At 46.4% G+C, this 12596-nt stretch overlaps 1 protein-coding gene across 3 annotated transcripts in view; it reads left to right on the top strand.

Moving 5' to 3' along the window:
• The window catches only part of MPRIP (myosin phosphatase Rho interacting protein), a 266000-nt gene that overhangs the window by 210038 nt on the left and 43366 nt on the right, over window positions 1–12596 (top strand). For all 3 annotated transcript variants that reach the window (XM_030212573.1, XM_030212572.1, XM_030212574.1), the window contains exons 12-13: window positions 634–723; window positions 2736–2845. In XM_030212573.1, coding sequence (XP_030068433.1) covers window positions 634–723; window positions 2736–2845 — 200 coding nt within the window. The remainder of the gene's footprint in view (window positions 1–633; window positions 724–2735; window positions 2846–12596) is intronic.

The raw sequence follows: 12596 nt of genomic DNA, 5'->3' as shown, positions 1-12596 counted from the left end.
TTTTAACCTTTGGGGGGGGGGGCTCCTGGGGCGGAAGATGCGATCCCGGTTTGGGTGCTCTGGAGTGGAAGACTTGTTTTGGAGCCACGGGAGGCTTGATTTTTTTTTTTTGTTTTTATAGGGAGCTGTTTTAAGAAAGGCCCCAGCTCTGCGTGAGCCTTGGGGCAGAGTTGTGGGAATTCCCATGGCTTCAAAAACAAGTCTGCCACTCTGGAGCACCCGTGTTGGGACCGCAGCTCATCCCCCCCCCCCCCCCCACTCCCCCGAGGTTAAAAAAAACAAACCTCAGGTTACATGTAGGAAGCTTTCAAATAAATAAAAGAGCTATCAAATTAAACAAAACATAGGCAGTCTTAAATCTTACAAATTTGCTATTATTTTTAATAGCATCTGTGAATGTTTGGTGTTGCACAATATAGTGGCAAGCTCCGCCCACTGAATGGGCCAGATAGGCGCATGCTGTCTCCTGTCATAAAACCTTGCCTGAAACGATGGTGGAATGGGTTTGCAATGCCTAGCAAAAGGCCATCAGGTGGATGATACCCACTGAAAGAATGCTTAAAGAATTGTTTTGTGTTTGTTTAAACGTTTGGTATATTCTGTGCTTTCAAATCTACCGTTCCTTGCTTTCAGGCTGCTGACCTGGATGGTGAAATTGACCTGTCATCGTGCTATGATGTTACTGAATTTCCAGTACAGAGGAACTATGGATTCCAGATCCATGTAAGAGAGCAGGGGAAGTTTTTTTTTTTTTTTTTTTTGGTTGGGGAGGGGGAGTTGGGAGTGCTGGGAATGAAAGAGCAGGAGCTTAAAATAGGATAGCTTGACATTGTGAGCAGAAAATTGGTCAGCTCCCTTATTTTACAGTGGAGTACTGCTAGGAGACATGTAGGGATGCTCTTTGGGAGCCATTGATGCAGGTAAAATCAGTGATTCCCAAACTTTTTACACTGGTGAAACCCCTGAAATATTTCTTCATACACTGAGGAATGTTCCTCCCAAGTCCCACCCAGCTTCTGCTCCCTCCCTCTTCCCCAAGTCCCATCCATCTGCTTTCCATCTCCTCCTCAGTCCCATCCAACTTGTGCTCCCCTGCCCCTACCTCCATTTAAGTACATAAGTGTTGCCATACTGGGACAGACCAAAGGTCCATCAAGCCCAGCATCCTGTTTCCAACAGTGGCCAATCCAGGTCACATATACCTGGCAAGATCCCAAAAAAGTACAGTACATTTTTTGCTGCTTATCTCAGAATTAAGCAGTGGAGTTTCCCCAAGTTCATTTTAATAATGGTCTATGGACTTTTCCTTTAGGAAGCGGTCCAAACCGTTTTAAAACCCCGCTAAGCTAACCGCCTTTACCACATTCTCTGGCAGTAGTCCAGCATTTCAAGTCTCTCTTCCCACCCTGCGTCCAATGTCTTTCCCTCTCTCTTCCCTCCCTCCCTCTCACTACCCCACCCTTGATTTGGCATCTCTCCTTCTCTCTGACCCTCTCCCTTCCGTTGCACCATCGATCCAGCATATTCCCTCGCCCCTAACTATCTCGTGTTTCTTTGGAGGGGCCTACTTTTGGTTTAGTTTAGCTGAAGAGGTCCGTGCCCATGCTGCCTGAGCAGTGTTCGACGCTGGCACTCCTGCGCATGCTCATTTCATACTGCCAAACTGATGGTAGCACTTTACAAGTGAAAATTGGGCACTGCCAGGCATCCAGGAGGAACTGGAGGGTTTAAATACAGTTGCACAACATCGTGGTGTCAGTGGGTTTGTTGCCAGCTGCCTGCACTGCTCTGCATGGCGCTCCAAGGAACCTGTTTCACCAAGACAAATATTGCATTTCCCATCATTACCATGCTGTTTCATGGTAGCACTAGTCTTGGTGACTGAAGCACACACCGCTGACTTCCTCGATTGCGGAACTCCTGAAAAGAGTTTGCGGAACCGAGTTTGGGAATCTGTGTAGGAAGGAGAGGGTAGCCCCTTAGTGCTTTCCTGCGCTCCTGTGCTGACGCACAAGGTGTCTGGGCTGGGGAAGGGACTTTTATTTTAGGGCGTCATTCTCTCCACGTCCCTCAGCCTTTCACTAATCTGAAAAAGGGGCAGCACAGAAACCTTCAATATATAAAAATGTTCTGTGTCCAAACATGTCATTGCTGGCAAAGCACTTCAGCCCTCCACTTAAAAATAATTAAACAAACAAGGAAGTATGACCAAAATGTTCTTCACCCCAGTTTCCCAATAGTTGGGGCGTGTTTGAAAATGACCAAACTAGTGCAATTATTGATCAACACTTATTCCAGAAATTGTGAACTCCGAGCCATTTGTACTATAATGTTGTTTTGTGGAGTTTTTGGCCATTTATGTTGGGGGGGGGGGGGGGGTTCTCTATTTTTTCTGGAATAGCAGTGACCAAAGATTGCACTAGTTCTGTCTTTAACCCCCCCCCCCCCACACACACACACACAAAATGCCCTAACTAGTGAAAATTGGGGCAAAGTGTGCTGAGGCACTTTGTGGCAGAATATTTTTGATGTGTTGGCGAATGAACCACTCATGTTTTTGCCAGGAGCGTTTCTTCAGGTCTCGAAATGCTTTGAGATAAGGCAGAGTGATAACTCCATATACCTGGTCCTCTGGTGTGATGAGTGACCAGACTAGCTGCAGGGGAATGAGTGGTGTTATGGAAAGGGTTTCCACAGCTACTGGCACTCACTGTCTTCCATTGCCATCCCTACAGACGAAAGAGGGGAAATTCACCCTGTCTGCCATGACCTCAGGGATTCGACGGAACTGGATTGAGACCATCATGAAGCATGTGCGCCCCACTACCGCCCCAGATGTGACCAGGTGAGAGCAAGCAGCAAATGTTTTGCCTTTCTAGAGACCTGGTAGTCCAATCTCATCCCTGGTTATGAATTGAGTTCTCCAATCTCATCTCATCATCTCCTTCCACCACATGCCAAGATGCTTCTCAGGTTCACTGTTAGCATGCTTTAGATTATTCCCATGTTCCTATAGGTGTCAGGAATCCTAACATTTTTTGAAAGATACAAACTCCAGATGGCTGGTCATTGATGAGGAGATGTTTAAAACTAGCTCCCTAGTGCTCAACACTAATGATATACAAATTTATGCAGGCTGTTAGCGTTGAACGTTACGGAGTTCAGGGGGGAATTGCGCCTGGTGCATACGCTCAAGAGTTGTGCGTTAAGCATAGCTGTTCAGCGCATGCCCAGACTGTCGGGAGGGGGAGAGGGAAGGAGGGTGCCGGCTGCATAATTTGTTTCTTCTATTCAAGGTAGAATGCCAACAATGAGGGTACGCCACATTTATTTCTAGTCTGCGGGATGGACTTGCTCTTTTCTGTTCTGTGCAGACTGCACAAATTGTGATTTTTGTAACCATTTAAAGATATCTGCCTTTAAAAAACAAAAACAAAAAAACAATACGGTATGAATTAGGCAAGAGAATGAACTTTTGTGGCTGGTCAGATCGCTAAATCTATGCCCTATACCTGAACTTAGCTTCAAAAAGTCTTTGAGAAAATGCGTTGCCCTAGTCTCAACAGTCGTGATCTTCCATCTTCATGGTGAAAATAAGCCTCAGCTGGCATAGGGTTTCCAGCGGCAGGAGCACCCTTGTTTGGCTGCTGAGCATTAGGGAGGAATATAGAAAAACCTTATTAGCATGCATTTGCATGCTCATTGCTCTCAGAGCCGGCGAGCTCATTGGTTCACGCGCTTTCCGGTTCTGATCATCCTATGTTAGCAAATGCGGCCACTAGTCTGGCATTAATGGCGTCTCTAGCACCCGCATTTGCTTCTGAGCATCGGGGCCTGACAACACCTCCTGCCTTAGTAAAGCTGCTAAAAGGAGAGAGAAACCCTTTCCCAAACGTTGTGTGCGACTGCATACACACTGGAAACACCAAAGCAGTTTCTTAATATTGAGAGAGAGAGAGTGACAGTCACTTCCTCTGCTCAAGTAGTACTTGCTGGGAGCTTGCGTTTTCCTTCCTGGGTCACTCTTGTGTCCTCTTGTTGAGTTTGGGTAATGAGTTGCTCCTTGGTAGGCCACAAGCAGACAGCTACAAAGCCCCAAAATGACCGACCTAGCAACTTATAGAGAAAAATTAAGGGACTGTAACACCATTCAGAATGGTAGCACCTCTCCACCTGCAGATAAGTATCACTGCAGTGTGGCTTTAGTGTTTGCAGACTTATAGGAAATTCTGTGAACGCCTCGGGTACTGTCCTGAACATGATTACTCTGGTATATCAGCAGACAAGGGAAAAGAAAATGATTGAAGTTTTCAGTGGAGTGAAGGAGTAGGCCTAGTGCAGTGGACTTTGATCCTGGGGAACTGGCTTTGATTCCCACTGCAGCTCCCTCTGACTCTGGGCAAGTCACTTAACCCTCCATTGCCCCTGGTACAAAATAAGTACCTGAATCTAGCCACAGAAAGGAGGTATATCAAGTCGTCCCATTTCCCTAGTTGAGATTCTAGATGGAATGTTGCTAGTGGAGGAGTAGCCTAGTGGTTAGTGCAGCAGACTTTGATCCTGGGGAACTGGGTTCAATTCCCACTGCAGCTCCTTGTGACTCTGGGCAAGTCATTTAACCCTCCATTGCCTCAGGTACAAATAAGTACCTGTATATACTATGTAAACCGCTTTGAATGTAGTTGCACAAAAAAAACAGAAAGGTGGTATATCAAGTCCCATCCTTTCCCTATTTGAGAATCTACATGGAATGTTGCTAGTGGAGGAGTTGCCTAGTGGTTAGTGAAGTGCACTTTTTGATCCTGGGGAACTGGGTTCGATTCCCACTGCAACTCTCTGTGACCCTGGGCAAGTCACTTAACATTCCATATAAGTACCTATATATACTATGTAAACTGCTTTGAATGTAGTTGCAGGAACCACAGAAAGGCAGTATATCAAGTCCCTATTTTCCCTTCCCTATTTGAGATTCCACATGGAATGTTGCTAGTGGAGGAGTAGCCTAGTTAGCGCAGTGGACTTTGATCCTGGGGAACTGGGTTCGATTCCCACTGAAGCTCCCTCTGACTCTGGCCCCCAGGTACAAACCACTTTGAATGTAGTTGCAAAAACCACAGAAAGGCAGTATATCGTCCCATTTCCCTTCTCAGTGGTGGTGATGCCAGATGCCACTTGGTGCTGACTGTTCCCCGCCCCCCCCCCCCCCCCCCCCCCCCCCCAGTTTGATGTGGAGCAGAATGGCAGGCTGTGTAGTAGTGGACCATATCGTGCATCCTTCACTTTCATTCCTAGAACTTATCCCTTGATTTTTTTTTTTGTAATTTTACGTTTGATCTCTGCCTTGCTCACTCCTTCATCTCTTTGATTTCCATGCCGACCCAGGAAAAAACTCTTCTCTCTGAAACTCTCAGTCCTGAAGCCCAGGTTGGAAAACTGTGTTGTATCCTGTATTAGCCTGTTGTGGTTTGTATAACTTGTGTTTCGCTGCATGCTTTTTAACTGTCACGTTCTCCCCACTCATGAAACAGCCATACGCGTTCACCCAAAATGTATCTTCCGATGAGCGAAGAGGAAATAGCAGATTTTTTTTTTTCAGAGCATCTGGCTTTTACTGCAGTCATTCCACAGAATAACACAGGGCCCCAAATTTGGGTGGGGATATAGAGGGCAAAAATACTAGATAAAAAAAAAAATGTTTCAGAATTCCCCCTTGTGATTTTAGAGCTCTCTATCTCTGTACCCGTGTGGTTGGTTTAAGGGGGTCGGCCACCAAGGGATCATATGTCTGCTGGAGTATAGGATGTATCTTGTACGCTGCAGACCCACTTATAGCTGATGTGGCCAGGCTGCAAGCCCTCAGTCACCTTTCAGGTTTGAATTTACATAATTACCTTGTTTTCCCCTCCCCTTACCCCGGGCCTTTAACAGGGAAGCACTGTGTGGTTCTCCTCCTGATACATCATCCTGGAGTTCAGTTTACTTCTCATTCTCACACTTCCACCTGTGTGATAGATTTGCTTAGTAAAATGCCGTATTATGGTTATTAGCACAGGTTAAGCAAGTTTCTGGTTGCATGCTGTTTTTGAAATACCTGTTGTACCTGATTGTAACTTGCCTTCAACTACTGAGAAAGAGATTTCAATTTAGCTCACGTCTTTACCCTTCATTGGGCATACTTTTTCCCAGACCTCTAGTTTGTAATCCCTCAATTCCTTCAGCTCAGGGCCATAGACCCCAGTTACCTCTGCAGTACAGTAATGTGGATCCTGACTCTGGCCATTAGGTGTTGCTAGTGAGCAATGTCTGGGGTGTTTTTTTCTGCCTACACAGCACATCCCAGTGTTAAGAAACACTGTTGGTTGGTCCTGGAGTAGCCCCTTGCCAGTCAGATTTTTAGGATAGTCACAATGAATACGCATGAAAGAGATTTGCATATAATGAAGGCAGGGTATGCAAATCAGTTTCAACTTCTGCCAACTGGGGGAGTAGAAATCTGCTCTGAAAATCAAACCCTTATCTCTCTCTGTATCAGCATTCAGCCCTGTCAGCAAGCCAGCCTTCGGTATTCTCATTTTAATGCCTACATGTTTGTCCTCTTGTTAATCTGGCTCCTCAAACCTCCATCACACTGCCTGGTTGATCTTCTCTTCTGCCAACATGTTTTGGGAAGGGCAAGTGGAACAGCTGGTTTCCACATGGATTTCTTTTACTCTGCAACACTCAATAAATTTTCCTCTATACATCCAGGCAGGGACTGAGTCACTCTTTGAGCCCAGCTGCTGCTCAGAGAGAACATCTGTCTTGAATTTTGCGGTAGGCCATGTATTATCCTCCCTGCTAATTTCACAAGCTTGGGGATTTTTTTTTTTCATAGCTGTGTATGCTCTTTGTAGGTCTGTCACTATTCTCTAGCCTAAACTTGTAAATCTGGGAACGAAAGTGCATCGGAAGATACAGCCGTTCATAGGACATCGCTTCATTTTTTTAAAAATCCTGCTTTTCCATTTTTAATTCATTTAGGCAATGGGGGAGGGGAAGCAGACTGCATAAGATAGGTATTTTGCATTTTCCATAAGCATTGGGATTAATATTCATGCATGCAATTCCATTGCTGATTGTCCATTCATTATTTTTATTTTGAGGAAGGGAGGGGATGGATAGTGGGGATGGTAAAACAGGTACTTCTAAGAACATGCAGGGTAGCTCAGAATGCTCACCTTAGCATGCAAGACTCAGCATGACCTAGGGTTAGGACTTCCTGATGCCATACAGTCCAGAACACATCCTGAACTTTGGATTCTGTCTTTTTGCCGTAATCAAGGTTATTGTAACCAGGGAATGGAAGAAGTTACGAGGAGAAAGTTCTAGAACAGCCACATGTAAGATACCTGAGTGGAAATGCAGTAAAAATCAGTGAATAACACTTCTGTGTGGGCGCTGATTGGATATAAGTTGTCTTTCCTGTTGGGAGATGCACCAGGTTGTCCAGAACTAAATAAGAGTCAGGCTTAACATTCCAGTTCCCTCCCCCACATGCCCCAGGCTTATAACCTTGAAGTGTTAGAGTTTTTGTGAGGGTGCATTAAGATGATCATGATTCTCTTAACCTCAGATCAGTGAGACTTCACATCTCCACAGATGAGCAAATGCCTGAGTCAGCTTGTCCACCAGAACTCGCAGGTCTTACGGCATCCAGTACAATTCTGATGTATTAAAATTCTATTCTCTGGTATTTTGTTGTCTAAAAATCACTCGGCTGGTATTTGAAAAAAAGTTACACGTTTCACTGGCAGCTTGTGAACATGGAACTTCTATCTGTGTATCTTATTCAGATAGTATTATGGAAATATCGTTGTAAGGCTGAATATTCAAATAAGAAGGGACTGGGTTTGGAGCAGCTTGAGTGTGGGCTAGAGAGTTGCACGGGAACGGGGTTCGCGGGATTCCCGCGGGGACGGAGGCAGTTCCTGCGGGGTTCCCGTGGGGACGGAGGCAGTTCCTGCGGGGTTCCCGCGGGGATGGAAGCAGTTCTGCGGTCTTCTCGTAGAAGTGTAAGCTGCACCTGCACCAGCCTCTCATCTACCGAATACCAATTTCTTTGAGTGCTGTCTTCTCCTCCTCCTCTTCTTCTTTGCTTTAACAGCACAAATGTGGAAAGTCTTCCATTAAGGAGGTGGTAGAGTCACAAATGATGATGGAATTCAAAAAGGCGTGGGATGAACACAGAGGATCTCTAATTAGAAAATGGACGTTATATAAAACCTAACCTTAAATGGCTGCATGTGTGTGGATGTGTCAAGTGACGCTTAAATGGCGACTCTGGCTGTGATGAACTAGGGCTGATACCTGGCAGACTTGTATGGTCTGTGTCTCATACATGGCAATCTGGTGTAGGGTGGGCTGGAAAGGGCTTAGACAGCAACTTCAGTGGCTGGAATATGAGGACAGTGCTGGACAGACTTTTACGGTCTGTGTCCCACAAATGAGAAGACGAATAGACTGGAGTGGGCTTCAACGGCAACCCCAGTAGTTGGAACATAAGGATAGGGCCAGATAGACTTCTGTGGTCTTTGTTCCAGAAACACGAAGGAAAGACCCATAATCAAGTATATAATATCACACTCGTTGATTTAATGATGACTTGATCATGAGTGTGACTATTGGCAGAGTGGATGGACCGTTCAGGTCTATTTGCTGTCACTTACTATGTTACTATTAATCCTCTTTGCTACCAGGCTGGTGCACAGACCTCAGTTCTGACACAGGCACGAGAATCAGATGTCACCTGACCTACTGGCGCGTGCATGTGGCGACCTCTCAGCACACAGTGCAAGTGAATTGGAGACAAGTCTTAAATGTGCACACCAGAGTGTTCCAACTTCCGTTCCTTCCTTGCCTACAGTGCTGTGGCTCAAATCCAGAGAGAGACTGAGGGAGCTAACTGGAATTTTCTTTTATGTACCATTAAAATTCTTACGGGGACGGGTGGGGATGGGTTAAATTCTTGCGGGGACGGGTTGGGATGGGTTAAAATTTTGCGGGGATGGGTAAGATTCCAGCGGGGACGGGTGGGGACGGGTAAGATTCCAGCAGGGACGGACGGGGATGGGTAATATTTCTGTCCCCGTGCAACTCTCTAGTGTGGGCATATACCGTTAGTGTAGGTCTGCTGTTTAGATTAAATAATCTTTAGTTTGCCCTTAGGCTAAACGGATTATGCTGGCATGATGACAGATAGCGACACTGAACATATGGATTAAGTTAAATGCTGCGGCTGGCGTTTTTAAATTATTCTGGTCACCTTGCTAGCTAAAAATTAAACTGGGCCCATATGAGGCAAAATGAGGGAATCTCATGCTCTGACTACAGAGTATTTTCCCCCATGTCAGAAGCTGAGATGGACATGAACTTTAAATTTAGTTTTGAATATGGTGTGGAGTGTAACGGCCTCCCTCCCCCTTTACATGGTGCAACAGTGTCAACTTAGCTGCTTGAGCCTTGCACCAGAATAAGGGTCTAGACCAGTGATCATCACAGTTTTTGAAGCAGGAGCCACATTGACAAAAAAGACTTCAAAGTGAGAACCAGGAATAGCATTGCATAAAGTGGATGTGCCCAGAGTGCTGGATGATAAAGGGTAAAGGCTCATGGATTTGATATATCAACCAAAGCGGTTTATGCTTATTACTAGCCGTTAAGCCCGTAAAAACGGGCTTGATTTCCAGCTACCCTCCTCGCCGCCGCTCCCTTCCCCCTCCATGCCAGGCCCCCGGCACTGACCTGACAGCGCCTCTCACCTCCGTGTGAAAGCGCTGCAGGCAGCAGCAGATCGTGGAGGAGGGTGGGAGCGGCGGGGAGGGTGGAGGTTGGTGCGTGCGATGTTTGTTTCCAGGCGGTGACTCCGACTCCGTTTCCCTCTCTGTTCCGTCCTCTGACATCATCATGTCTTGACGCAAGGGCGGGTCAGAGAGGGAAGTCTCTACTGCGCATTTGCAGGTGAGTCGAGTCGGTCACTTGCCATTTATATGTTTGATATGCAGATGCTTTCTCTGATCCTGGTGGGCTCACACTCTAAGTCTTTATACCCGGGGCAGTGGAGGGTTAAATGACTGGCCCAGAGTCACAAGCTTCAGTGGGATTCGCACCCAGTTCCCCAGGTTCTCAGCCCACTACACTAACCATCAGGCTACCCCGATAAAGCTGCACATAACACACCTTTATTTAAACTGCCGTGCAATAATTTTGGCAAACTCAGAAGCAGGGGCAGACTGACCATTTGGGCATCTCCCTCTCTGTCTTAACCCACTCCCCTCCCCCAGTCACAGATCCAGCATCTGTCCCTCTTTCTCAACCCCCCCCCCCCCCCCCCCCGAGATCTACCTTAAAACATATCTTTCTCTCTAGAGGTCGCATAAGTTGCCTGCAGTCAACCTTGGAGCTTTCCCTCTGTTGTATTCCACTTAGGCAAAAACAGGAAATAATGTCAAATGGGGTCAGGTGCAATAGAGGAAAAGTTCTGGGGCTGGCTGCAGGCAGCTTTTGTGAATTGCTGCTTCTGCCAGCGACATCTAAAGGGAAAGACATGTTTTAGAGTAGGTGGGGAGGGGTGGTCAGAGAGAGGAGGAGATGCCTGACCACAGGAAAGGGTTCAGAGAGAAGGGGAGGTGCTGTACGGTGGAGGGGAGAGGGATAGAAAAGCTAGACAATGAGAAGTAGGGAAGTCTCGGCCTGCTTATCCGACATTGCTGCCTGGTTGTCCAACCGCCACCTGAAACTGAATATGTCTAAGACTGAACTTATTGTTTTCCCACCCAAACGCACTTCCCCTCTCCCTTCACTCTCTATCTCAGTTGATAACACCCTCATCGCCCCCGTCTCATCTGCCCGCAACCTCGGTGTCATCTTCGACTCCTCCCTCTCCTTTTCTGCGCACATCCAGCAGATAGCCAAGACCTGTCGCTTCTTCCTTTATAACATTAGCAAAATTCGCCCCTTCCTCTCCGAGCACACCACCCGAACTCTCATCCACTCTCTCATTACCTCTCGCCTTGACTACTGCAACTTACTCCTGACCGGCCTCCCACGTAGCCATCTATCTCCCCTTCAGTCCATCCAGAACTCTGCCGCACGTCTTATCTTCCGCCTTAACCGATATACTCATATCACCCCTCTCCTCAAGTCACTTCACTGGCTCCCAATCAGATACCGCATACAGTTCAAGCTTCTCTTACTCACCTACAAATGCACTCGATCTGCGGCCCCTCCGTACCTCTCTACCCTCATCTCCCCTTACGTCCCTACCCGTAACCTCCGCTCTCAAGACAAATCCCTCCTTTCAGTACCCTTCTCCACCACCTCCAACTCCAGGCTCCGCCCCTTCTGTCTCACCTCACCCCACGCCTGGAACAAACTCCCTGAGCCCATACGCCGTGCCCCCTCCCTACCCATCTTCAAATCAATGCTCAAAGCCCACCTCTTCAATGTCGCCTTCGGCACCTAACCACTACACCTCTTCTTAGGAAAACTTATCTACCCCAACTTGACATTTCGTCCTTTAGATTGTAAGCTCTTCCGAGCAGGGACCGTCCTTAATTGTTAATTTGTACAGCGCTGCGTATCCCTAGTAGCGCTCTAGAAATGTTAAGTAGTAGTAGTAGAGATACTGAACCAGGGGGAAAAAGAGAGGTAGAGATGCTGGAGAACGGGAAACAGGAGAGGGAGAGATGCTGGACCATTGAGCAGAAAGAGAGAATATGTTGGACAACAGGTAGGGGCAAGAGAGAAGGGATAAGGACATAGGCTACTGGGGTGGGAGGAGAGAGGGAGGAGATACTAAGCTGCAAGGAGAGAGAGGGAATGGGGGTGCTGGGAATAGTGGAACCATGTGGGCGAGGCCATAGGGGATTGTCAAGGAGATGAGCGAGTACAGAGAGTAGAAATGTAATGGGGAGAAGTTGAAAGATAGACGTGAATAGGAGGCTGGGGAAGAGGTGAGGTGAGAAATGGGAAGGCTTTTCGGTGAGAGATGGAGATGAAATATTGATAGGTGAAAAATAAAAAGAATGATACAGATGACTGGAGGGTGAGAAACGATTAAATTTGAGCGGACAGAGAAGCAGAAAAGAAAGGGAGGAAAGAGCTAAAAGGCAGAGATTAATATATCAGAACCATTTGTAATGAACAAGACTGGAGGAAACCAAGACCAGTATGCTGGAAAAAAATAAAATGTCTAGACAACAAAGATGTTTTAATTTTAATTTATTAACTAGAATATGTTAGCGTACTGCAGCACTGAAAAAATAAAATCAATACAATACAAATACAGCCATGATGCACATTTCACAAACCTAAGTTTGACTTCTTGGGTTTCTCAGTTCTTCATATTTCTATTTGTAAATTGTGATCCCTTGTTCTGTATGGTCTGAGAGACTGTCTGTGTTTTGGATATGACTGAGGTGCAATATTTTGTTTGCATGCTTTCTGTGTAGAACTCTAGCAGTCCTGCTTGTTCTGTTTTACTAGTAGTAGGTGTACTGATGATTTAAGATCCAGTGAAATATTTGTGGTTCTGGCTATTCATAAATAGGGTTCTTCCG

Source organism: Microcaecilia unicolor, chromosome 8 (genome assembly GCF_901765095.1).
Source record: "Microcaecilia unicolor chromosome 8, aMicUni1.1, whole genome shotgun sequence".
NCBI classification, from domain to species: Eukaryota; Metazoa; Chordata; class Amphibia; order Gymnophiona; family Siphonopidae; genus Microcaecilia; species Microcaecilia unicolor.
This window is presented reverse-complemented; position numbering and strand designations above follow the sequence as displayed.